General features: G+C 43.3%; 1 protein-coding gene across 7 annotated transcripts in view; it reads right to left on the bottom strand.

Annotated features, from left to right (window-relative positions):
• Positions 1 to 8,746: 8,746 nt before the first annotated feature.
• The window catches only part of fgfr2 (fibroblast growth factor receptor 2), a 38,045-nt gene continuing 18,978 nt past the window's right edge, over positions 8,747 to 27,813 (bottom strand). For 4 of the 7 annotated variants that reach the window (XM_085297413.1, XM_085297414.1, XM_085297418.1 and 1 more), the window contains 12 exons: positions 25,743 to 25,933; positions 24,514 to 24,658; positions 22,599 to 22,798; positions 20,959 to 21,098; positions 18,810 to 18,931; positions 17,869 to 17,979; positions 17,026 to 17,216; positions 16,257 to 16,379; positions 15,100 to 15,170; positions 12,512 to 12,649; positions 11,866 to 11,971; positions 8,747 to 10,475 (listed from right to left, as the gene is read on the bottom strand). In XM_085297413.1, coding sequence (XP_085153539.1) covers positions 10,311 to 10,475; positions 11,866 to 11,971; positions 12,512 to 12,649; positions 15,100 to 15,170; positions 16,257 to 16,379; positions 17,026 to 17,216; positions 17,869 to 17,979; positions 18,810 to 18,931; positions 20,959 to 21,098; positions 22,599 to 22,798; positions 24,514 to 24,658; positions 25,743 to 25,933 — 1,703 coding nt within the window. In that variant the 3' untranslated portion in view covers positions 8,747 to 10,310. Of the gene's footprint in view, positions 10,476 to 11,865; positions 11,972 to 12,511; positions 12,650 to 15,099; positions 15,171 to 16,256; positions 16,380 to 17,025; positions 17,217 to 17,868; positions 17,980 to 18,809; positions 18,932 to 20,958; positions 21,099 to 22,598; positions 22,799 to 24,513; positions 24,659 to 25,321; positions 25,461 to 25,742; positions 25,934 to 27,813 lie in introns of all 7 variants that reach the window. The other 3 variants (XM_085297416.1, XM_085297417.1, XM_085297415.1) reach the window with 3 other exon arrangements.

Below are 27,813 nucleotides of genomic sequence, written 5' to 3'. Positions count from 1 at the left end.
TAAATCGCTTCTGATGATAGTGTCTCATCTCACACAATTGACTCCCCCCGCCCCCCTCTTTTCTTTTCATTATTTTGTCAAGACATTTTACATAGGCCAAATGCAACCTGAGCAGGTTTCTGAGTGCAGTTCAAACATCATTATCCTCTTCTTAATACGCCAATACAATCATCAACAAGCCAGATCACATTCGTGGATTTGTTTTAGGAGACTAAAGTTATTTTGTTCAGTGCTCTGTTTGTGTAGCTCAGTGTGAGGCCTTTCTCCTGTTCTCCCATGGGAATGATCCTCTGACTCTGGAGCCAAAGAATTTTTAGCAAAGTACCAATAGTTTATTTTCGCAGCCCTCTCTGGTGTGTCTCAGCCTAGCGCCTAACCAGCTCAACCCAGCCTGGCTCCGTGCAGCTCACGGAGCAGTTCAGGAAGGGCTCGTCACACCAGATGGTAGCTCATTGTCTGCCAGCAAGAGGGTCTGAAGGCCTGGCTGCTGGCCTACAACCACAACCTCTGACAGGCGAAAGCCTCGGGCCCTTCTAAACCAGCACAAAGCACCTTTTCAGGGGCCCTCTCTCCTTTTTCTCCCCCTTCTCAATGCTCAGCCAGGGGCCGGCTACCTCATGGAGCCTGGGAGGGAATGTATTCACTGTAAAAACAGGCTGAAGTTCAATCTTCAGATTCATATGTTCCCAACTGTAGCAAAAGGACAAGGCTGGACAGTAATATCACTGACGCACACACAGGTTAAGCATGTAGAAGAGGTAGAAGCAGAGCACTAGTGTATTATTGATCAGCGCTTCATTGATCTGTAGTGTAGAGAAAGACTTGCTGTAGCAGATCTGACTCTCTAAGAAACCCAAGTTCTTTCTCTGAAAATGTGAGAAATGGATGAATGTGTCATGCCTAGAGGAGATGGATTCTGACCTGCAAATGAACTCACAACACACATTGTGTCTAAGTTTAAGCCAAAGACACACCTTGAACCATTTGCCCTTCTGTGCGCGTTTGCAAACCAACGTCAATGGCAAAGCTGCGCCTACACCCATCATTGTTTCTGTATAAAATTAAAAAAACAGCGATTCATAATGTTGCAACACTGCACAATTGGCAGGTGGCAGCAAACGCAAAAAGAAAGAAGCAAGAAGCTGCAGACCCAAAAGCCTTTGAGGTAAGTGATTAAGTCAGTAGCTATAATTATCTCGTCTTGCCTGGGCAGGACAGAGTAGGCTCTTGTTGTTTCTATGCAGACAGGCAGGTAGAAAGGCATATCACTCACTGTACACTTTTATTTAATGACCTCCTTACTGTAAAGAATGAGAACAAGAGAGGGAGAGGTTTCCCTGTACCTGCCCCCAAACTTTCAGCAGTATGCAATCACGCAAGCCATACAAGTCAGAGAGACAGAGAGGGAGGGGGCGTGGGGGTAATTCGCCGGGAAAGAAAGAGCAAAGGAAGGGAAATAAGGAGGGAGACACAAACACAGGCAGCAAAAAGAACCAACAAACCATTGAAAGCATATCTGAAATTGACAAATTGAGTAGAGGGGGGTGAAAGGAAATGAACTGTGCTGGCATTCAGAGAAACAGTCGACTTGTTGTTAGCTAGGAAAGAGCGATGCAGGTGAAAAGGGGGTGGAGGGTCTTCGGGTGATTTATTTCCCTTGTGATTTATACCCCGTCCGTCACCATGGCATTGTCATGGTGATCATTTGTTATTTAGATTGCAAAAACAGTCCACCTTACAAAGGTAGGCGCCAACTTTTGCAGCTGACTATGTGCAAACTTGGTTGGAAATTTTATGCACTACACAGTGTTGCTTAGAGCTTATTGTATATAAATGCTTTGCAAGAAGAAATATATCCATTTTGTTCTGAATGACAAAAAGTTGAATGTTGAAATCTTAATTCCTCCTTAGGAAGTACTTTTGGCTCTTAATCATGCATGTGACAATTCTCTCTTTCACTCTTACCTTTTTGGAGAGTAAAACGATTCGAACCTCCCAGTTCTATCAATCCTGTCCTCCCTTCACTCACTTCCTGCTTTTCCTCCCCGTCTCCCCCTCGTCGTCTTCCTCCTCATGCGTAAAAGTGTGTGTCTGGAGTCTTGGGAGTCATCGCTCTGACGAACTGCCCTCCTGAACAGTTTTCAATTAAACATCGTTTATGGGCACTTTTTTTTTTATTGGCATGGGTCTGTGTTTACTCATGACAGCAGCAGCTCTGGAGTGGTTAACAACCCTGCTTACACACTTCCATTTATCTCCATCCAGTCTGTCTCCTGTCACGGAGACCAGAGGAGGCAAAACACTCTTTACAATGTACAGCCTTTTTTTTTTTTTTAGTATGTCTTCCTGTCAGTAATATACTGCATTTTCTGTTCAGCTGACATTATACAAGGAAAGAACAGGAGTTTAACTCTAAACCTGCTCATGCATATTTCTTTGAATTTTGCTGTTTCTTCTTTTTTTGTTTTAACTTTTCCACATTACAGTAACTCAAAAGAACAAGACACTTCTCCACTGTGACTCTAGATTGACCTCGTGTCCCTACATACCCAGAAGTCAGCGATGCAGAAAGAAAACAGAATAAAATGATGAATATACAGTAAACAGCTCTACAGAATGAACCACAGCTATAGGGGACAAATAATAATAAGCCATTAAAATAACAGTAACAGGCCAGTAGAGGTGGGTGGATCAGTCCAAATATTGCCAGTAGATAGATTTGTTTTTACTCTCTATCCTGTCATTTCAGTACGTAGCCAACTGAATTGTGTTGAATAAATGTATTTCATGCACCATGACAAACATTTGAACTTTTTTCTGTTGACTGTCACGTCTATTTGATTTATAGCCTATAACACATTTAAACCACAAAGGTTGACCCAGACTGCTTTAGAGACCAGCACAAGTCTCCAAAAACCCAGATTCAAAATACATGAAAAGCTTTTGAAAGGTGTTTTGTTATGTTAACTAACTATTGTGGAATAAGTAAAAAATAATCATAAAAATGTGTTCAGAATTTGCAGATTGATGATGATTTATTTAGTTATGACACACTGATCTACCTTTATAAGATAAGATAAGATAAGATAACTCTTTATTGTCATTGCACAGTCATACATAGTACAGTAGTACAATGAAATTGGAAAAACTGTCCTACGTCGGCACTACATATAACACAACACGACACGATATGACACATCACAACGTAACAAACAACACAACACAGTATATTAACTTAGTATAAAAAAGAAGAATAAGTGTATGTGTATTGCACACTGTTATTATTGCACATTAATTATTATTGCACCTTGTTATAAATATAAATATTATTGTTATCGTTTTAAACATTGTTACCTCCCCCTAAAAAGTCCAGGGAGGTATCCAGTCAGGTCAGCTATTTACATTGATCAGGGCTATTGCCCTGTTGTAAAAGCTGTCCTTGAGTCTATTTGTTCGGGACCTCAGCAGCCTGAACCTCCTGCCAGACGGCAGCAGCTTAAACACCCCGTGTCCTGGGTGTGTGCAGTCCCGTAGGATGCTGCGTGCCCTCTTGAGACAGCGAGTGCTGTACAGGTCCTTCAGGGAGGGAAGAGGATGTCCAATGATTTTTTGGGCCATGTTGATGACCCTCTGGAGTGCCTTTCTGTGTGCTGTGGTGCAGCTGGAGAACCACACACCGATGCAATATGTCAGCACACTTTCAATGGAGCAGCGGTAGAAGACGGTCAGCAGCTCCTTCTTCAGGTCCATTTTTCTGAGGATTCTCAGAAAGTGGAGACGCTGTTGGGCCTTCTTTAAGACCGCAGAGGTGTTAGAGCTCCATTGGAGGTCTGTGTCTATGTGCACACCCAGAAACTTGAAACTGGAGACCCTTTCCACGCACTCCCTGTTGATGCTGACAGGCTGCAGCTCGGACTTCCTCCTTCTGAAGTCAACTACCAGTTCTTTTGTTTTGGTGGTATTGAGGTCCAGGTTGTTGTCTGCACACCAATCTGACAGCCTCTGAACTTCAGCTCTGTATGCAGTCTCATCTCCCCCTGAGATAAGCTGCCTTTATAGGGTAGAAGTATCTGTATGGCCGTGTAGTTTCTTGGTATCGACTCAACTATCAAATTTTATAGGATTGCACAGCATTATAAGCCATTTTAAATCCTCATTTGTAATGTCTCCACTAACAAGTTTGCAGTCTGCCCAGACCTCTGATCTTTTGGATATTTCTTTATGGGAGAAGTATAGAACAACTGTAAGTAAGAGTTACACTGTACAGACTAATACTCGGGAACTGGGTATTTTAAATTGTTGCAAATCGAAAGTGCAATTGTAGTTATAATTCCCCCCCCCCCCCAAAAAAAACAAAACATCTTTGCCTTAGTCACAGTGCACAGAATGAAAAATCCTGCCACTGGAAAACCCACGTTTGACACCTTGGCAGGTAATCATCAGAGTACGTCAGGGTTTAAGGCTTTTGATGTCACTGCTGACTTCATGACTGTAAGACAAGACACAGGGGGATTTGTCTGACTGATGGGGTGAGTGTGATTGGCATCACTAGGCAGGGAACATTATGACTAAGCCCATTTATAGAACACACCCAGAGCTGTAAAATATGCCATATTATCCCAGTGTAACAAACTTCACTGTTTTGGATTCCAATATAATTTTGCAAGTGCGTGTGAAACAAAACTAGCTCTATTTTCTGTAGTGGGCAATAATTAACCCTCTTACAACACACATTGTTACTCTCCTGACTCCTGCTTAGTCAACAAACACAAGTAATCTAAACTCTTCTGCAAGATGTTAGTTTTGGAGTTCTATCCCATTATCTTCCTCTAAACAATTTAGTTTCAACTCTTCTTTTTGCTATGATTACACTCCAAGAGCCGTTACCTCAGACCTTCAGACGTAGCAGAGTCAGCATATAAACTAACTGGAAGTGGAATTTGTGAATTACAGATGCTCTGACACAACCGTGCCGTTAGCGAATGTTTAGAAGATCCCACGGGGCAACAAAACACACACATCCCACATCCACACGTACATGCAGGCACATACTCGACTTGTTTATCCTTCCATGCAGAACTAGACACGGTGCCTTGCAAGCCCTTAATCAAACACAAGTAGACCCCTCCCTCTCGTGAGCACTGACCTAGCAATGAACCATTCATCTGCTACACAGTGCAAATGGTAGGTTGAGAACTTCAGCCTTGTCAGCTAACTGGTCAATGGGAAGAACTTTACTAAAATATCTGCTTCAAAGGTTGGGTATAAAATAATAAGATTAAGTTGGCGGTGGAGAGCGGATGGATGCCTTCTACTCAAAAATAGGATTTTGCCACTGATGAGGCAAAGCTGGATTCTGATGAGTGGTGAGAGTGTCTCTCAGGATTAAGTCGCGGATATGGAGGTCACCCGCCCACTTTGTTAAACTTTAAGTCAGCCACCGCCATCCTGGTAGCTGACCCTTTCTCCTCAATCCGGGTCGTTGGGGTCTTATCTCTTGTGGATGTGGGCTCCTCTGGCTTCACACAAAGCCTTATGTTGACATTCCAGAGGACCGAGCCTTGTGCAAACACAACGGGCCTCGCCAGATGGCTAGGCAAGGGAGAGCAGAGCAAGATGAAGGACGCAGAGAATGAAGTACAAGGTGGAAAGGCAGAATCAAAGTGAAAACCACTTTTACCACCAAAATGTTAGGCAACACTAGTAAATCATCCGCCTGTCACACTGCCAGATGGCCTCAATTTCAACCTTGTAGCAAATGAAGTGTCCTGTCCTGCAAAAAAACACCCACTTTCACTTTTGAACATAAAGGGGTCAGCTTGTGTCCACTGGCAGCGGCCCCATCTCCCTAAAATTGGTCAAAGCTAATATTTGAGGGTCAGTGGGTTAAGGTTCAAGACATTAGGCACCCAAACTCCTTCAGGGCTTTGGCCAGGGGTGATGGCTTGTTTTTATTGATGGAGGGCAAGAAAACACCAATGCTAGTTGAGTCCTTGGTACGTTTTCACTGGATGAGGGCAGTGTGGAGTTTATAAACCATAAACATCCATAGACAATGAAATATCAGTACGACTCTAAATACAGATAATCTTGTTGGTTGTCATATAATTAATCTAGGATTGCCAGACAAATGCATAGTTCATTTCTGATTACTCAAAATGCCTCTGAATACAGCTAAATAAATTCAAAATCAATCAGGGCAAAGAATTTTTTTTAAACATACCTGATATTTGATAAGTGCAAATTAAACACGAGCTCCAAGATTCATTTGGTTCCCAGGCTCTCGCATCACCGAGTTATTGGTAACCAAAATACTTATTTCTACCTACGTCACTGACAATGCATAAGCAGACCTGATAATGTATTTCTTGATAGAACATGCCCTATAGAAAATCAGATGACGTGTATTTGTTTCACATTAATGCTGTGACATCTCAGAGGGCATTTTGTCAAGTTGGAACAATCTAATCCTCTATTTGGTCTCCATGGAGTCCCCCCCGCCTCCCTGCCTCTGCAGCACAATAGGCAGTCATTCTGATAAAAGTCTGCAAAAGCCAGTGTGGATATCCGGCTGCCTTTCTCTTCTCTCTACCCCTTTAATGAGAGTGTATGTTGCTAAGGTTTATCCTGCCACTCTTTCTTTCCAAACCCCCTCCAGTCCTCTGTAGCTGCTTTCATCCCCGTTATTCTATGGAAAAAGAGGAATGTTTTCTGACTGACTATCTGACTTTTTCCTCCAAGCCCTTTTCAGGTTCCGGAGACATGAGGGGACACGTTTGTTAGAGGAAGGCTTGGAACTAAAGTTTGTATTTTTATTCACAACAAGTTGAAGCTTGGTAACAGAGGGGGTGGATTCCTGGTTTATGTAAAAAAAAAATGCTTTAGTGTGTATGATGGAGGTTTTAGTCAATCTTCTTCTTCTTCTTCTTTTTTTTTAAATGTTCATCCATCCACAAAATGAACTGTAGCAACTAGAGTTGGGTATCTTTCACATTTGAACTGTTACCAGTACCTACAATTTAGTACATTCATATTCTCTAAAATAATACATTTTACACATAACACCAGCTGCCTTGGTCACTGTTTGACAGTGTGTCTAATGTTGACATCAGTCCCTGTTCGCATACTGCAATATTAAATAGAAATGTTAGAGTCTTTGCCTTTGAAAGTTTGCTAATATACTGCCTGTTTACGATAAATAGCATTGTTATAAGAAATTTCTGTGCCGCTAGTCAAAAGACATCAACCTATTTCTCAGACAACAACTTATCCAACTACTGGTACCTAACGGCCAGATGTGGATAGGGTGGCCGCACTTACAGTTTCATCTTTATCATCATTAACCATGGGTTAAGCTTCCTCTACGATGACACACATGTGCTAACATTAGCTGTAGGTCTGTATCCAACATGGTAGACTCTTCACATTGTATATTTTGTATTTGACCAGTATTTCTTCAGATTGAATGTGTTGCCATGGTCGGCTTTGCGTTGTGTAAGATAAATGTGTTGAATTGTAAAAAGTTAAACCACACTTAGACTTTCAGGATGCCACCATTGCTCTTTGAGTTTGTCTGGTTTCTTGCAAACATTGTCTTTACCTTTCAAAGCTGTAAGGTGACTGGTGTTGTGAATAAAACTCAATTGAACTAAATTCAGTTTCAGCATGCGTGCTATTACATGGGCTTCCTCTTTTTCTTCCTCTGACCCAGGTCTACTCTGTACCCAAAAACTTAGTAGGTTTAAATAGGTGTTTAGTAGAACCGACATAATTCAGTCAGTAGACTAAAAAGTAAAAGTTAGGTACACAGTCCTGCAAGTAACTTTGGTCAGTAATGTTTCATATAGCTAACAAGTTCATATTTAGCAGTTAATTTTTCATTAAATAATTCTCTGAATCATTATCGTAAGCTACTTTATGGTTATTGTTAATAAGAAAAAGTTAACACAGCATGCTAACAATATTCTTTTTAGCTAGCACAACAGCTGTTAGCATAGTTGACTGTTGTTGCCTCACTGGGTTTTTCTATAACCCATCGGCTGTGTGTGTGCATGCAAGCTAACCACTATTAGCCAAATGCAACCAAATCCACATCTGCCACTAACAATCACACTTGCTAATAGATCAGCTTTGATTATCTTACATCAAATAAGGTCAGACAACTGAATTCGTTGATTTAAATCTATACTGATAAGAATAAAATGGAAATCAATTAGCTAATCAGAACATTAGAAGGCTAACAGACTCTTCGGCTGATCAGAGTCAGACGGATAGAGACGCAGAGGAAAGCTATCAAGAGAATGAGGAGTCCCCTATTCATTAACAAAACTGCCGGTATAACCACTGGCACAAATCCAATATCTAATTTGATCAGGTTTACTCCGAGTTTGTGATGAGCTCAGAGGTTTTGCATCTGGACAGCTTCTATCAGAAATGAAACAGAAAAACGTCATCTGCCTGTTCATAGAGCCCCTGTACATTTGTGCAGTTTGTGTGATTTAATGGCTGACAGAGTAACAAATTCCTCTCTTTACATAGTAAGCAAAGAATCCAAGCATACCAGTAGTAACAGCTAAATCAACTCTACCCTTATCAGATACAAAGCGAAAAGATATTTAGGTCAGAGGAGAGTGCAGCTGTACAACACAATGTGCAGTGTTAGGAAAACCAAACAAAGTGCCACTTGCTGCAAAACTAATCAACTTCACACTGAAAACATTTCAAAAAGCCAAACATTGGGTCGTGATATCTTTTTTTCCATCATTTATTTCGCAAATGTGGCATAAACACTTGCAAAACAACATTTTAAAGTTGGTCCAGTAAAAAAAAAAAAAAAAACGACAACAAAAATAAAATAAAATAAACCACTTTTATGATTTAACACTTTGTTTTTCAGCTTTCAATTCTGTCACGGAAATTTAAAACCTATATCTAGTCAAACTGAGGGAGCAGACTGCTGGTATGCGTTTCCAAATTCTTATGTATTTTAATCATATATAAATATCCAGTCTTCTTATTTCCTAAAGCATTGCTAAGAACGACTGGATAAAAATGCCATTAAGATCTACATAAGAAAGGGATTAGCTGACTATAAAATGTACAGTTTTTCGAAAAATTTAACTTAATATTCACATTCATATATAAAACTTACAAAACCTGGATCTTTCAAACCCACTAAAAATAGTTTTCCTGTTACTGTTGAAAGATCATTTTAAATTACCATACATTTTTAATGGATTATTTATGTATTATCAGCATCATTAATGTCATAATTTCTTCCATATTATTTTTTATATTTTTTGATTCATTAAAAAAAAAAAAAAAAAAAAGTCAATAAATTAACATGCTACCTCGGTCCCTGAAAGCCAATACTCGACTGTGTTACTGGGTGAGTGTGAGACAGGTGTTTGTGTGTATTAAAGTGTGTATTCGTGTGTGCGTGTGTGTGGCGAGAAACATAGAACACATAACCTGTTAGCACACCTGCTTTCAACTCATATAGGGGGCGGTCGGGGTGAGGGTGGGGGTTATATCCAAGTCCATACAAAAAATAATTCATTGTAAATATATAATATATTTTTATACATATTTGAATATATTTACAAATATACCCAGCACTATACATTATACTGTGTATTTTTTCCTCCAGGATAGTTGGGAAGGTTTATCAATAAAACTGAAAAAGAAATGCATTAATATTACAAAATAAACAGAAGTTTTGCTTTTTTTTAATATTTGCTCTCCACCTATTCTTCTGTTTTGTTAGTCGCAGCTCTGTCTCTTAGTCCATTTCCTATTTGCCGTCCTCTTCTGGTCCCTTGTTTTTTCCACAAGTTCACATGAACCCATACATTCTTCCAGGAGTACACAACAGTCTTGGAATGCCAGCCACTGGAATTGGACCACCAAACATTGTTGATTGCAAAAAAGGAGAAAAAAAACACTCTGGGTATAAACATGAGAACCAAAATGAAAAATCTCTGTTTATATCAAGAGAGGAAGAGGAGAAGAGTCCCTTGGGAACATCACTTCATTCAGTCAGTACAAAAAGGCTTCTTTAAGGTCCCTATCCTCTCCTTTAAGACCTCATGTGAGCATGTCCTATATTTATATATAAAGTGTGAGCGTATGGCAGTATGAGAGTGTGACAGCAGCGCTGCCACCACCCAGTCCTGTCTGGGCCCATTAGTCCACCGGGAGCCACAGGAGGTGATGGGGAGGGCGGGTGGAGGAAATTTGGAGCGTGTTTTAAGACTCCGACAGGTAGGATTAGGGTAGGTCAAACTAGGTGGACGAGGGTGGATGAGGGCTCATGTTTTGACATTCCCGTTGATGTGCTGGTACTTGGGGAGGCAGGGCTCGTCCGGTAATGGGTCGTGGGAAAACACGGAGTCGTCGCCGGAGGAGCAGGAGCTCCGAGTGTCGGGGAAGCTGGGGGAATACTGCTCTGTTGGGGCGCACAGGTCCAGATACTCCTGCAGACACAGAGAGAGGAAAGGGAGGGTTGGGTGAGATCGCTTACACGCAGAACAAAGGGAAGGAACGTTTCGAAGACGTAAGAGGAAGAAGATCTAGAACAAACACAAGAACGCAAATTTCGTGCTGAAATCCAGTCGACGGGATTAGGGACTTTCAAGAGCATTGGGAGAGCAGTGGAGTAGAAGAGTATCACCTTTATTATGGTATTTATCCAAACCCTGGGAGGACTTATGAAATGAAACAGAAAAAAATGCAATCTTAAACTGGATACTGTATGAAAATATTTGCAGGAATAATAGGTAATAAAGTGAACGTTGGACTGCTGACTGAGCTTGAAGCTAGCAGGGCCGACCTGGACGCATTTTTCGTCCACCACAGAGTGGTTTGAGATGGATAGGATTTGGGGACAAGAGGATACATTTAGAGAAGGAAACTTGGGTAGGGATGTGGCATAAACCTCAATCTCACTTCACTCCAAACAGATCTGATATCTGACACTGAAGCGCCAGACATAAGTACTACAAGATTGTTGGGAAAAAAAATAAAGAAACTGGCAGAGCACAGCTAAATGAAAACGAAATAAGATGGAAAGCTGTTATTAATTTTTGACTTTAGCCAGCATTGGGAAGTTGTTTTGGTCTTTTCTGTCGGCCGAGGCAGCCTTCTTCCCCCCCTTTTTTTTCCTCCCAGTCTTTCATGGCTGTTATTGGGACAAGTTGTGAGGAGGAAGAGTTCTTGGGGTTTTGTAGAAAATGAGCACTGGCTTCCATTTTCCCAGCTCAACACGAAAAGGCTCATATTACTAAAGATCTCCACATCTGCCAGCGGTTTGGGGTAAAAGGGAAAGGATGGAGAGGGGGGGAAAAAAAGCAAGAAAAAGACGCTTTATTACATTTCAAAAGTTCAAACTCAAAGTGGGGCTTTGCTGGCATAAATTCCTGAAGCTCGAGCTCCAGAGAAGACGAGTCCTGACAGCTTTCCATCGACGGCCTCTTTTCAGGTCGGCACTCGGATATCACACGAGACAGGAAGGGGAATGGAAAAAATAGTGGGCCGTCATAAGGAGCAAAGTATGGATTTGATGATTGGGCAACTTTACTTGGCCGTAGCAACTATGTTAGGCCTGGATCAAATCATCTGGCCCCTTTTTTTCAGTCACTATTTAGGCCTTATTTCAATAATGTCGCGGCTAATGCACAAAAATCCTTATGCAACATTTTTCTGACACATGCATGCATTGGCAAGAGCGTAATTTGGTTTGGATGGAGAAGCTTTTGTATCATTATTATTTTATTGCTATGGAATGCTCAACTCCCATTTGCCAGCAAGGTTTATGTAGTGTGAATTCTGACCACCCAGAAATCAAGAAGACAAGCCTGCGCTCACCTCATTGGTGCTCAGGGTTAGGATGCGATCCAGATCCTCTACTAGCTGCTTGAAGGTGGGTCTCTGGGATGAGATGGCATGCCAGCAATCTTTCATCATCATGTACCTGAAAAAGAGATAATTATGGTCAATTTATTAAAAGAAAAACTCTGGGGATGAAGGGAAGGACCGCAAATTGTTTAGGGAAGTATACAGTAAGCTGCTCACTCAGATTTCTCCATTATCAAAGAAAAAAAACAAAAACTGCAGACTCTGACATTTTATTTTTTTCCCCACATTGTGAAGCCCTGCTGTTGATTAGAAACATGTCTCTCAGTGTTTTGGATTTATTTTAATATTATAATGTGTACTCTCTGTTTATCCGCCTCTGCTATTCCCCCATCAGCCCTCTCGCTGTGGCACCGCCGCAGAAACTGTGCCATTGTCTGCTGACTGCAGAGGTCTCATTGTGAATGAGGACACTGATAGCAGACAGGCACAGCTGTGCAGAAGCCCGACTGAGTGGACACAGAGCCGCGTAGTCATGGATCTGATGGGAGACTGGGCTGGCATTCAGTCTCGATGCACGACGTGATGTGTATTTTGGTAGCAGCTCAGTTAGAGAATATGTGCTTTTCGCAGAAAAAAAAAAAAAAGCTAAACTTACAGCTCGTTGGTGCAGTTTCCGGGCTTGTCCATGCGATGGCCCTCTTTAAGCAACTTGAAGAGCTCCTCAACGGGGATGCCAGGGTAGGGTGAGCCCCCTAGGGTGAAGATCTCCCACATCAGCACCCCAAATGACCAGCTGGCAACACAAGAATGAACATATATACACATTAACATGTTAACCAGGGTGTTTAAGAATGACTAGAGCAGGAAATATATATCTGTGTAAATAGTGCTCTAGAATTTGCAAACCAGTACAAATGTCCTTAAGCTTCTAATCATACATAACATTTACTTGGCTATGGGTTAGAAAATTACAACAGTGTGACAGCCGTGGTGTCAATGCCCTCTTTCTGTTGTCCAATGACTCGTGGTTCAAACGCACTGCCAGTGCTACTCTGGCCCCGATCTCAATGATGGCTTTTGTTCCCGGCTGGCCAGTTGCACAGACTCGCATTGTCTGATCGCACCACACCAAAACAAACGCTGGACCACCCACTATTGACAAAAGAGCCAGAAAAGACAAAAGAACTCCAGAGATGGCTGGTGACTATTAATTTTTAACTACTTCCTCATTGCAGCATCCGGTTGTTTAACATCATCGGCTTTCATGCTGCTGATGTCATCATCGCGTACCGAGCGTTTCAAATGAATCATTCGAGCAATGACAGCACGCTTGATTCATGTTCACCCAATGGCTGCAGCTATTGTAACGTGCAGACACATTTGACAAAACGCAGTGTGTGCACATGCATTCAGGCAACCACAATCTGTGTTAGTGGTCTAACTAGGCAAGTATGCACAGAGAGGCAGGTTGGGCATTTATCAGGATCTTCCATCTGTTTACACAACCAGCCAGCCAGGTTTCTTCTCTGCTCTATCACTGCACTTGTTGACACACTCATTTCTCCTTTCTGAGATTGTAACCATCGCTCAGCGCTTGTTGGGGAGAACAAGTTTGTGTCTACTTGCAGTCAGCCATGACGTACCAAACAAAGCAACACGCTTGGGGTCAATTTACCTGACCTGGAATGCGGCCAGGTGGATCTGTATGTACTCCAGCCAACTAGATGCAGAATCTATACTTAAAAAACAACCAGTCAATAAACATTCAGTTGGGTTTTTTTGTTCTCTATTGTTGAAATTTCTGATGACAGAATGCAGCACAAAAACCAGAGAATAAATGAATATGCGATTCGTATGCAAATATGAATACTCGAGGCCCTGACAGCTGGACTGTAAAGTCCCCATTTGTCAAAACAACAGCACACGAGTTCAATTGGAATTCATGTATTCATTTAATCTGATGTCACGTATGGATCGCTTGTCATTCTGGCGACCAGCGTAAGCGCCGCTCCAACTGCACCTCTGAGAAAAAGCCAATTACTAAAAGTGAGTGATGAATCGTAATTAGCGGTGAGCTAATAAGCAGAACTACAGTGGCCACTTCATGACTGCACCCCACCCCCCATTCAGCTCCTCCCCCTTGTACTTCCTAGGGTTATTGATTGCTGCTGTGGAACACGAAGGGCATCATGTGTACTTACACATCCTTATGTGCACAAACAATACACAGAGGCACGGACAGGAAAGAAATTCTCTATCAAAGGGCTTAGACGGATAAGTGCTATATTTAGTGTGCTACTGCTGTATGACTGAAACACACACACACACACACACACACACATAAAGCCTCCCTTCCCAGGGGTCAGCATGCAAGGCATTTATCTAATTGCCACATACACTTTCTGCCGCCAGTGTCTGGAGCTGAAGCTTCAAAGAATGCTGTCAGAACACATAAGACTCAAACACCAAAAAGAGAGGGACGCGCTCCCTTTGTTCTGTTTTTAGAATGAGTACTCTTGATCTTAAAAAGAAAGAGAGACAGAGACGGGTCAGCAATTCACATACCAGATGAATGAAAATAAGAAGAGTAGGGGAAAAGGGGGGGGGGGGGGGGGGGGGGGGGTATTTTGATCGTGGAACTGCTCCAAAATGATGATCCACATGTTCAAAGTGTTGCTGAATAAGGAGAGGAGAGTGAAGAGGGGATGGCAGGGAGTTAAAAGAGGCTGGATGCAGGGAGGATGAGGCCTGCACAGGGAGGCTGCAGCATTGTTGCGTTTAGAGGTGCATGGGGGGCCCAAACAAGATGGGAAACTTCCGAGCAGGGCCGGAGGAGCAGGGGTGAATCAGAGGGGGAAAAGAGGAGGTGCTGGTGGGCTCCGGGTTCCTTCTAGGCCCTTTGAAGCCGGCCAGATTAGTAACACGGCATTGGCTCCAAGTCTAGCGTGAAATCCTCACTTTTGCCACAGACTGGCCACTACTGGCCCCCTACAGCCAGTCATCCCCCTCAACCTAACACTCACCAACACTGCACCAAAAAAAACCCCAAAAAAACCCCAAACCATCACCTACCCTCTGTTCCTGTACCCCATGAAAAACAATCACTCTGACTGCAGGCTATAGAAAATAGCTGTGACAGCATCTTTTACTTTATGATAAAGCTTAATGTACCACTGATGTGAGTAAATGGATTTTGGATTATTTACAGTGGTGGGACACAGAAACACTTTGTTATATACTTACACATCACTCTGGTGTGTGTAGACCCGGTCGAAGAGTGCCTCTGGAGCCATCCACTTCACCGGGAGACGACCCTGAGGACGGACACACATACACACACACACACTCAGGTGAGAGGTCAAATAAAATGTACCCCTTAAAAGACTGCCGAGCTCTAAATTTCTTGCTTCATCAGCAAGAAATTCAAATCCCTCATGACCAGGAGATCTCATTACTCCTGGAAAAGCTGATATGTGGAAGTAGTCAAGGGAATAAGGCACTAGAGGAGCGACTGTCTAGGGGAGAATGGATTTCCCTGAGGAACGTTTACATTGTTAGGGCAATAGAGCTGATAAACAGGGTCACGGATAAAGAAGAGTCTATCACTGTAGCATTGAAACACTTGCCGGGAAGCTAAGCGTAGCTGACAAGGCGACCTTGGTGAGTATATATTATCATTCAGACACTAAATAGGTATTCTTTAGTTACAGATGCTGTGGTGGGCAGCAAGTTAAATACACAAAATCTGAATTTGCTGTAGTTTTCATTCATTCCATAAAGAATTATGAAGCAATTCAATAAAAGGCTGATGTAAAGTGTCCCATTCCTGTCAGACCAATGAAGATTAACAGAAATATTAAAAAAATGCAGCACTACAATGATGCCTCTGTCTTTATTGGTCCCGTTTCAATCATTGTCGCATTTGCTTGCCCTAATCTTCGTCACCGTCAGCATCATCGAATATTGTTGTTGTTGTCAGCTAGTTCTCAGCGTGATTGTGCATGCGATGAAAAGGCAATCATGCATATGAAATGAGGATGCGCAGGCAACAACGTTCTGCGGTGGGAAAGAAAGACACCACTGGGCCGCTATGGAGATGTCAATTACGGCTAAGCTGCTGCTCCCTCCCCTCTCGCTCGGTCTCTTTTCTGGGCTAATTGTATAAGTGTCGATGAAACCAAAAGAACAAGAGACTGAGGGGTAAACAGGCAGAGTCTCCAGAAGCACTAGATTCACAGGCCGCCTGGGAACCTGCAGCTTTTGCCAAGACACCAGTGGAGGAAACGGAGTGAAACAGAAAGATGAGGGAAGGGAAGGAACTGGAGCAAAAGGAGAGGAGGGTGAACTCATCCCCCGCTGAAGCTCTCCAAAAAGCATCCGCTGACACGCAGAGTACTTACATTGGTCGTCTTTTTATAGTAGTCGATGTTGTGGACATCCCTGGCCAGGCCGAAGTCGGCGATCTTCATGATGTTGCTCTCTGTGACCAGGACGTTCCTCGCTGCCAGGTCTCTGTGTATACACTGAGATGTGGATTGAGAAAAGAGGGGGGAGGGAGAAGATGAGAATAAGACAATTACCTCATTCTGTAAATAAATCAACTTGGAAACAGGTGCATGCTTTATTTGGGATGGTGTTAAAGTGTCTGTGGTGCATGAAATCATCCAGAAATCTCCTGCACAAAGGGAGTGCTGGACTGAATAACACGACGCCACATCGACTACACAGTCTTCAACAAGCCTGGATCAGTAAAGATTCCTCGCATACCTTGACACATGTATGGTTGTACATATGCACTTTAGCGTGTGCGTGCGTGTGAGGCAGCGTGCTCTGTCACATTCCAACAGTTAGAGGGAGCGTAATGCTGCTTTCGGCCAACATGGCTGCACCCCTATTGTGAAAACTTAACAATTCTTCTACACAGAGGGGCTTTTGTAGTGGAATGAGAGACAATGTAGGGATTTGGGCAGAGAGGCGGGGTAAGAGTTGTGTTTTTAGGAGACAGTATTCCCACAGTGAAGCACATACAAGCTTCTACGTAAAACCTTTGTGGATACAGCACATCAAACCCTCTGTGTGCTGGCACCGAGATCTGTTTTGGCAACCAGCAAGCGTGCGATCGATATGAGAACAGGGCATTGTCTGTGTCTGTGCGTGTCCTCTCCTTACCTTCTGCGATGCTAGGTACTCCATGCCCCGTGCCACCTGATAAGTGCAGGAGACCAGATCTTTGAACGTGAGCTGTTCGTCTGAGACACGGGCGATGTCGTAGGAGTATTCCATGCCGGGTGGCCGGCGGGCTCGGAGGTACTCCCTGAGGTTACCTTTGGAGGCGTACTCGACTATGACATAGAGGGGGCCTGCACAAGAGACGGAGCCAAACAAGTGTTTGAACTTGAATTATTCCCTTTGAAACAAAGTGACAAAATTCAGAGTGAATTTTAATGAAAAACAGAACATTCAGATCATAAAACCAGCGCTTGCTTCATGGAAATTTCTGCTCAAAAACAGTTGAGAAGGGCTGTGTGAGAAACGGCATTAAAGCAGCCAGTCTGTGCAGAGCTGCATTTCAACAGTTATGTGCATTTCCAAAACTCAGAATAGCCAATTCTTTTTCTTCTTTTCCTTTTCACAGTAATTGCTCCAAACACAAATCTGCATATGAATAGACGATTCCTGTTGCTTTGCATGCAGCTGAACAGCCCGTGTGCACAGAAAGAGACTACGCTCACTGAAGAGCAAACCACTGACTATCATGTGATGACAATGTAGCTTTTTATCATCTTTTTTAGTGACAGCTATACTGGAAACCTCAAAGACTTTAACATTGTCCCCTGAGACTAACTAAGCAGAGTAAGCCAGTGGGTTTTTAGTATTGTTTTCATGGGGACTCAACAAGTGTGCTTAAGGACACTAAAGGGTCCTGTGGCAAACCTTTATGGCATTGTACAGAAAATCAGCAAACTCATCTGCATATGCATGCACACTGATTCTCACAATCAATGCACTCACCATCTTGTGTACAGGCCCCCAAAAGGTTAATGATGTTCTTATGTTTGCCGATCATCTTCATCATCTCCATCTCTGACACCAGGTCAGACAGGTCTTTCTCGGTGGCGTCATCTAACAGCAGAAGAAGTCACATATTAAAGGTTGCCAAGAGAAGGTCTGAAAAAAACACACCCCATATTCCAAACGCCCTTTTAACCCTTTGGCTCAGGACTAAGGAGCTGTCCCTTTAGACAGCACCCTGTTTTTTAGGTGCGTCTGATTAAGTGCGGATGACAGACAATGTCGGCTCGAGTTACAGCAGCGAGGGAAGCTCCCCACAATGACTACAGAGGCATCCTTTCAGCACCAGGGCAAGGGAGGAGAAGGAATTAAAGACGTTCAATCTGGATTCATTATCTGCTGCACAGGCTCCTTTTGTCATGGAACTGATTGAGCAAGTGGAGATATCCCAATAGCCAGACTGGCATTGCCTGCATTCCACTGCACCATTACCGTATCTGGAGTCGTTTTAAAAAAGCAGACGTATACTGTCGAGGTCGGCCCAATAGCCTGCTGCCATGTCTGATCTCACCGTACACCGCAACCTCAAACCAACCCAGTGCCCCCTCCTCCTGTTTTCATTAATCTCAGCAGTGCTGCTAGTGTGACTTACTTCTTTGTGTGGGTGCTGACTGAGCTCCAGCCAGCTGCTGCTCTGGGGTCAGGTATGTAACCGCACCCTAACCCTTACCTTCCCAACCTGCATCCCTCTAGCTGTCACTCAGCAACCACCAATAAGGAATAATAACGACAGCCCCAGGCTCCACCACGCACCTTTAGTGAACCCTCACTGGAACATAAATCACCTGTAAAATGTTCTCACCTTGCTCAGAAGACACAATGAAGTAAGTGTACATCTTATCCCCGCGGTCTGACACACAACGCTACTGAGACTCACTTACCTTTCAGCATCTTGACTGCAACAGTTACAGCCTCCTTGGGTTTGTCCTTATCGATGCCCAGGGCCTCTGCCATTACGACTTGGCCAAAACAACCCTCACCAAGGGGTTTGCCCAGGGTCAACCTGCAGCCACAGAAGGAGAAGCAAGAAGGAAAAATAGACAGGAAGCTGATTAGCTGCAGAAAGGGAGACAAATGCATGAGGCTGATTTGTGTGCACTGACTCACCCACAGTGCTGCAGTAAACAGGTTAGAGTGTGGGAGAGAGGGTTAATGAAACCTGGCACAGAACCAGCTTGTCAACCTCACCCTATCGGTTTTGGGGTTTTTTTTCTCTAGACTGCTACGTTTAAATCAGATTGTGTCTGTGTGAGTGTTTTATTGGCACAGCGACCGCAGCCTCTGCCAGGGCAGTAGGTAGGAAGGCAGACGTGGCTACGATAATCGTCTGATAAAGTCAGGGAGAGCACTAATTTCTAAACTGTTTACCCTCTCTTGGCATGTTTCAATATACACTCTTCTCAAGTCATTACACAGAGCCTACTTTAGCCTTAAAACATTGGCCTCAGAAGGATGGAATTCTTCCTTTAGTTTGCCTTACAGGTGCATGTTTCAAAATCTGGTGTTAAATTTAACGTCCAAACTCTATTACACTGATTTATCAATCAGGGGGAGAAATTCTTACACAGGCTCTTTCATAACTTTGCATCAGAGCTGCAGCACCAATCAGACCACTGAGCTGGTAGTGTAGCCTCCTGTCTGTTATTTGATTGACAGTAGAGGCCCTTACCTTAAGGCTCAGTGTACAGGCTATGTAAATATTCAAACTGGGACATGAAAAAAGCCTGTGGCCCTTATGTAGTAACACAATCCTCTGTCTGTCCACACTCAATGACAACCAGTCTGTCTTTCCAGCCACACATAATCAATGTTATTTTTCCTGCACACAAACTGCAAACGTTAGCATTCCTAAGCCTTCTGCAAGCCCAACGTGATCCCTCGGGCGGTAGGATGGCAAGCAAGGAATAAAGACTCAAACAGAGGCATGCATTTATTCAACCCAGACAAAACAACTATGGTTGCTTCATCTAAAGGGGGTCTAAGTGTTAAAAAAAGCAAACCTCAGCAGAATGCCATTCAGCAGCACACACTCACAAAGTCTAATATGATATCAGAAATGTTTTTCCCCCACTGATGACTGGTGCTAAAAATTTTTATTTATGATCCAAGTTCTGTTTTTTTAACAACTCATTTTAACAAAAGACAGGCCTCCTTTCAGACTAACAGCTTTGGATTTTCATTTTTCATTTCAAAACGCAAGGCCTCAAGACAGCTTTAAACTGCTCTAACCTTTGCTGTCCTTTTAAATCCACCCTAAAGCTTATCACTGGCTGTAGTTACTGTGACTAACCGAAACCTCAGCGGTGCTAATTCCTCTGGTATGAAACCGAGCAAACACTCCTAGCCCAAACATGCAGATGAAAGCTGTGAATGCTAACCACTAATTAGCACATCTTCGCTCCTTCCCAACAGAAGCATGTGTGTGTGTCACTACGGGTGAGCGAGAGTGTGACGTAGCAGTCGTTGTAATGATGAGGCGGTGTGCAGCGTGCCAAGTTCAGGTCATTTTACTAAAGCACCAACAGATGAGCCAGCAGCCCTTTATCTCAGTTACCACAACTGTGCTTTAACAGGTAGTCATTAAAGTCTGCACTCTTCACCTATAAAAATGATTAATCTGATCATTTAGCAGGTGAGATCAAATCAGATAGAGGCTCAAAGACGGCCCCAAAAAAGTATTATGCATACCATCAAACAATTACTGCACACAGGCTCTGAATCCTTAGTGTTTTTCTGAATACCCCCTTTCAAAAGAAAGCAGGACTGGGTAGCAGATCAGCATTTTCAGGTGTTTTTTGGTTTATGCAGGAGCTGAATTTGATTTACATAATTGTCTATTTGGCATTTTGTAAAGTGGTGAGACATGCAAATAAGAACAGGGAGTTCTTATTTGCGTGACACGAGCCTAATCTCAAATTCTTTTCTGAGGGAAAAAATAATCAGTTATGGTTTTCCTTTCTTCAGGGTACAAAAACACCAGTAAGTAGGAAGGATAATGTCTGTGACAGGAAAAGGAAGAATATTTCTCACCTGTCTCTAGAAAACTCCCACCGCGGATCCTCAGGAAGGTCGTACTCTGGGATTGGCTCATCGTGTGCAGAGCTCCGCCGTGTCGTGATGCGCACCAGAGGCGTGCTAGAGTTCATGGAAGAACTCGAGTCTGCTGAGACCTGCAGGATGAAAGGGGATTGGCTGATCACCGCGGTCTGGATTCACAGATCAGTTAGAGCTCCGAGGCATCACTAGAGGAGTAATTGAGGCATGTACGACTGACTACTTTATTTACAAAATAACAACATTGCTGGGAACTCTGGCGCGTCAGCACAAGTAGTATATTTGGGAATTCCACATTTAAGGCTTTGGTATTACGATAAAGTCGTTCCCAGAGCCGGAGATTACATTTCAATGATGATTAATTGAGCAGCAACAGTAATTTTGATAAATATGTGTTAAATGCTCAGCTTCGCCACCGTCTCCAGGGCTCATCTCTCCTCCCTCCAGCCTAACCTTACCTTGACACAGGAATCAGTCTCTCTGCAGAATGTAATCCAACACTTTTTGTACCTTTTGGTTTTCCTTTGAGGGAAAACTGTGGCTCATACACAGGGTAAAAAAAGAAAAGGGGAAAAAAAGAAAAACTGTGGCTGCAGTTTCAGGCAGCAGTGCTAACTTGTACAAAAATGCACGCCACCTAAATGAGATCTGGAAGTAGATTCTTTAAGATACCACATCAGTTGTAATCTTTGTGTTATTTACAAGTGTATCAACCATGTATGAAAGCCCTGAGAGGCATGTGAGAAAGAAACAAAACTGATTACTGCATTTTTTTATCTCAAGTCTTTGCGAGCTCTGTTGCTCTTTATACGACATGGCCTTACTTTGGTCTTTTAAAAGAAATGGTTATCATAAAAAAAACAAAAAAATAGCATGTTTTTTTGTTTGTTTGTTTAAATTGTGGCAACACCTTCATTAGGAGAGAAAACTATGTAGCTCAGATTGTGCCACAATGTTTTTTCCCCTCACCTCTCATTATTTGCTATGCAGCTTTTATTTTTTCAGCATTACTCTATATCAGGGGTTGTCAAAGGTACAGCTGACAAAAACGATCCCATTTGGCCCCTTGGACTAGAAGCGTGAAAACTGCAAAGAAAGGGTCCCAAATTTGGAGACTTTTTACTGCTTATTTATTTATTTTAGTGGAGAAGCATTGTGTGTTGCAAGGTTAAGTTTATGCAAGCCAGAGGTTGGAGTCCTCATTAGTTTTATGACGTTCTTACTAACAAAGAAATAACCCCTGGCCTGCTGGACCACACCAAGAAAGGCGATCAACGCAATGAGCCATGCTGACACATTTGCTTGACTTGCAGCATGAGTGTTTCTTTGTAATGCAGTAAAGTGACTGAATGTGGAAAAAAAAGTGCATTATTATAGTTCGATTTGTAAAAGAACCAGTAATTAAAAGTTTATTTAATAGATTATTATGCACTGGCTGTGCATATCCAACCCACTGGAGATTAAACTGGCCTGTAAGATAAGTTTGATACCCCCAGTTAAAACAACTATATCATCTAGACTGTCTGTTATTATGTTTTGTGTTTTCAGCATGTATGCAATGTGTGTTATTCTCCTCTAGAGGTGTAAGATGCCTTTAGAACTCTTTATCTACTTTCTGTTACCTGGCGGCGCAGGGGGATCTGCTTGGTCAGTTTGTGAACCGCTGGCTGGCCACCAAAGTCGGGCTTCTTTGCAGTGTTCCTCATGCGGCACACCACCACAATGCCCACCATGCAGGCAATGAGGAAGACGCCCGCGCAGTATATTGCGATCTCCACGTAGTCTGGGGAAATGGACTCAGGAGTTTTCTCAAGGGCTGAGGAAAACAGAGAAATGGCAGCGAGGGTGAGGTCAGGCGAAGAAGGTTAAAGGAACACTCTCTAGGATTGCTCACATACGTGCTCTCCATTTGCACAGACAAACACGGGTATCAGACAGACAAACACAGAGACAGATGCTCTGGAGGTGACTCATGTATAAATGTAATCACCATCAACGAACTATCTAAACAAAAATTATTTTGTTGCATATCCTCTCCTCTCTATTTTTCCCAGCATTCCTAGTTAAAAAACAAAAAAAGTCTAGAAACTCCGTACAGGGCTTAACAGTCTAAACAGACAATTAAATCTTGACTCAGCCAGTCCAACCAGGCCTGCATCTGTCTGCATTCTGTGCTAATGTTGGAGACACGCGAGCACAAACCCACACCCACAAACGGTGGAACAATGAACGCTTCACTTCAGATTGCAAAAGGGAAAGCGCTGTCCTATATGGTTGCGTATCGCCTGAACTTCCTGTCAGAAATGGTCTTAGTTTATATTTGAGTGTGTGTGTGTACACTATAGAAACAGACTGTTCCATAATGCATAGCCTCCAGACCACAAACAAGGCTTTTGTACAGTACAGCCAACCAAACTGCCTTTCAGCCAGCTGGAGGTGAAGCTACTGTACATGTAGGAACCTTTCTTCAGCCTACTTTGTATCTGCTGGTCCAAAAACCACAGCGCACACACACACACACACACACTCACACACAGAGGAGTTACAGCCTTAAAGGCGCCAGCCGTGCAGATAGAGCTCATTGAGTGTAATAAATATTGCATATTACTCCCAGAGGAAATAGCCTGCTTGTGATCATTATGCGGTATTGTTTACAGACAAAACCCAAACTATTATCTTGTTACAGCCTTAATGATGGTTTAATACTGGCTGTCTGTTGAGGGCTGCCGACAGCCAGCTACTCTCAGTCACATTTAATGCCCACTGTACTTTTTGAAAGGAACTTGAGCATCAATAATCACCCGTTTAGCCTGGAACTAACTCGTCGATGAGTTTTACGTTTCTCATCCTTTGGCATGTGTAATTACAGCCCGGACATTCAGCAATGGACAAAAATAGAGGATTAAAAAAAAAGGATGTTGATAAATGACGACGCACACAAGCATAAGACATTCACTGTGCAGAAGTTGAAAGCTTTGGCTCTGATAATTGAGAAAGTCAAGCCAACGTGAAGCGAGTGTTGAGCTTTAACTTTCAACCTTTATTTCAGGGAGAAATAAGAGTTTTTAAAAGATTCCAATTATCAGAGCCAGAAGGGGGTAAAGTACAGCTTGAGGCATAAGGGGGAAAAAATGCTATTTTTGTGGCACTCAAAGACTTTCCCCGAGAAGCAGGAGACAAACAAGAGCGACAGAAGAAAGGCAAACCTTCCCCACGTTTTGGAGTCTACAGGTACTTGAACTGTTGCTGGAGCACACCAAACCACCCTGTCATCTGCTGTGAGCATTCAGCAGCTCACCAGGCCATATCATATTATAGAATACAAGCTCTCCCTGCTTTTTGCAGTGCATTGCCTTGGATGATGGCCGCGCTGGCTCCTAGCCATAATCTGCTATTTGAGTTGTGTGAATTAGACTCCAGAGGGAGGATTTGCCTTCCAGAGAGATAATTGAAATGACACAATCCAATCATTTTTGGAGAAGAATGAGAGCGGGAAAAGAGAAACAGAAGACAGTACATGGGTGTATATACCTGGAAGCACCGTCAACCAAGCAGTGTGATAGGAGATCCCAATAGAATTACCCGCCAAGCACGTATACTCCCCAGCATCTTCAAATGTTACATTGGGCAAGTAGAGAACTTCTATCTCCTTATCTGTGGTGTTAACACCTGCAGTCTGGAAGAGGAGGAGGAAAAGAGGGAAGGTGAAAGTAGAAGAGTCAAAGAGAGAAATAAGGACGGAGAGAGAAAGAGAAAAAAATGAGACCCCACAGCACCAAAAGAGAAATCAGAGGAGCTGGATAGTATCCATCGTTGCAGTTCCATCTAGAGGAAAGGATGTTGGGAACACTCGGGGCTGGAGAGGACACAGATGGAACCCAATATGCCACCAAATACATGAGGAAAACAGAACAAGTGCACCAGAAACAAATACCCAAAAGGTTCCCATCACCCACAGAACCTGCTAAGAAAAGGCAAGTCTAGACCACACATTAGACACATGCACAACACAGAGCGAGCATGGAGAACACTGCAACACCATGCATCACCTTGACACAGCTCGCACAGAAAAAAGATGCTAGCTGTGTCAATTTTGATGTCTAGGTGTGCGGGCTCGTCCAGTGCTTCCATGGTCTCACCATTCCCAGGTAATGACGGGGGGTGGGGGAACAGCTATTACACAAGGGCGCAACATAAAGGGGGAAAACGGACTGTGATACCAGGACAACCAAGGGACCACCAGCAGGACCACCACAGCACAGCAAGTCAGGATCGAAGCCTATGAAACCACACCGGAAGGTAGGGAGGGAGTGTAGGTGAGTCAGGTCTCATAGGTTACCTGTGATGACAGTCAGCCAGCCCGACTGGCTGACCTCGCCTATATAATTGGAGGCTTTACAGATATATTCTCCAGCATCTTCTTCTGTCACGTTGGTGAGTGTGAGCACTTCCACGTCTGAGCTGTTAATGCCTGAACGCTGCAATCCACATACACACACATTCTTAGACACGCACATCAAATGAATGAGCAGAATTAGTCAAACATCACGACTACAGCTACTGCATATGGATCTGCAGGAGAGAGGAGAAAGCAGGAATCCCCACGGATAAAACCTGGCACTTCATCAGGGGAAAAACAGAGTTAGTTCCTTATATGACTGCTGACATTCACCTGGAGTCACTGGCAGAACGCCACAACGGAGGGAAGGATTTTTGTTTACGCAGAAATAAAATCTAAAAGGGGACGTGAGGCGACCTACCTTTAACACTCTGACATAGGGGTGTCCATCTATGCCGTAGCGGCTGCCGTTTTGAGTGATATGTTTTAGCCACTGGATGTGAGGTTGCGCATCACTGTAGACCTTGCAAACGAAACGGGCATCCTCTCCTACGTGGACAGTGGTGTTGGCCGGGAGGCCGGCCTGAAGAATAGGCCGATGAGGAGACCGCTCTGTTGAGAGAGAAGAAAATTAGAACATGTCTAAATGCCTGCCACTTCCCTTTAAGAGTCTCGTAGTTAAATCTGGTGTTTAAGAATGTGAACGTTGATTTGTGCTTTATGCACTGCGAGTGTGAATGGTTTTTCCGAGCAGCCCAGGCAGGTATAATCATGGTGATCCCGATGTGTAAATCTAAGAAGCTCTTGAAAGCTACAAACAAAACAAAGAGGAGTATCTAGCTCTAGTAAACAGAAATCAGGTAGCGGAGGACTTTTATAAATCGAGGCGCACATTGGGGGTTAACCTAAACTATGTGCCCGTCTCGGAAAGCGGAATATCTTCATAGCGCCCTCACATCTCGACTTATCTGCATTCTTTTACAAGCAAACATTTGCCCAGAGCGAGACCTGTGGAACAATGCCCCCTTTCAAACACCACCGCTATGAAGAGCCCACCAACCCCCACACTGACAGCAACCACCCGCTGCCACTAAACTCTCACACACGCACAAAGTGACATCACCGAGCCGGGGGCGCCGCAGCGCCTTTCCAAAACAAAGCCTGAAGGTAACTGTAGTGAATACGTTTGTGCCCGTGTATGTATACGTGTCGGGGTTCGTCACGGGGGATGGTCAGAGCGTGGAGGCTGGGAATTAGAGAGAAAGAGGGGGAAAAAGGGGGGGGGAATAATTAGCAGGGTGAAAGGAAGGAAAGACGAGGGATCGACAGATGGATAGTGCAGAACCTAAGAGGTAGAGACTTCTTCCATGTGTCTGCATTTGTCTCCACGCTCCACCTTTTTGACATCTGTCAGATCAGATCAATCCCACCCCTTATTCCTCCCTCCTCCCCTCTGCACATTCCTAGAGCACGTCTTGTTTATGGTCTCTCTTTATTTGCCCCCATTTTCTCTCCTCTCCCATACTTCACGAGCCTCCGCACCCTCTCGATCTTTACAAAACAGGGAGAGGTGATCGACTTGAATTTCGTGCTCTCTTTGTAAAACATACCGAACAGCATTTTATGAGGCAATTTTCTTTTTAAAGAACTTTAAAACCATTTCAAAATGTGAAACAATCACACGCAGAGGAACATGTTGGCAAGTCAAAGGACTTTTTCCTTTTTTTTTTCTTTAAATGAACTTGAAACTTTATTATAGCTGTGCCAATTCTGGCTGGAGCATTTAGAGCTGCATAGCTGACTACTTAGACTAAATGACAGAATATGTGGTGGTGTCAGAAAAATAGGCCACGTAATGATTTGGGAGAAACCCGCAAACAATAAAAGGCTGTGGAGCTTTTCTTTCTTAAATTAGAAAAAGGAATATCACGTGTGTGTGTGTGTGTGTGTGTGTGTGTAAACGCTTAGATCTGATGTTGTGAGGACACAAGTCTGTTCATGTTGTCACATGGAGGAGATTTGGCTTTGGGAAGTTCCCATAGCATAAATCATAAAGATTTAGCATGAAAGGTCAGTTTAAGTTTAGAATAAGGTTAGGGTGAGAGTTAACGAGGTAGTAGTTATGGTCAAGTCTCCAGTAAATGAACACAAGGGATGGGAAAGTGTGTAACGCGTGGTTATGGGTCTAGAAGTTTCCCCATTGAACTTGTACAAGAACTTAAAGGAAGGAAGCAGAAGACATATTTGGAAAAAATTCCAGTAAGCAACAGAAAAATAGGCCAAAGTTAAGGTTTCTCTGTATCAAAACAAACGAAGAAGCAAACCCCGCATTAATTTTTTATGTGTTGTTGTTACCAGGGTCACAACAAGGAGATGGCATTCCATCGTTCAAGTCTGATGAACTTTGGGTGCTGGGTGGCTTGGCACACAGTGACCTGAAGGTCAGGGAGGGGCTTAGGAAAAACACAGCACAGCACAGGAGGACACAGGGC

Source organism: Mchenga conophoros, linkage group LG13, assembly GCF_057382185.1.
Source record: "Mchenga conophoros isolate Kocher_MC1m ecotype Shallow Benthic linkage group LG13, M_conophoros_male_GT1.1, whole genome shotgun sequence".
Classification (NCBI taxonomy): domain Eukaryota; kingdom Metazoa; phylum Chordata; class Actinopteri; order Cichliformes; family Cichlidae; genus Mchenga; species Mchenga conophoros.
This window is presented reverse-complemented; position numbering and strand designations above follow the sequence as displayed.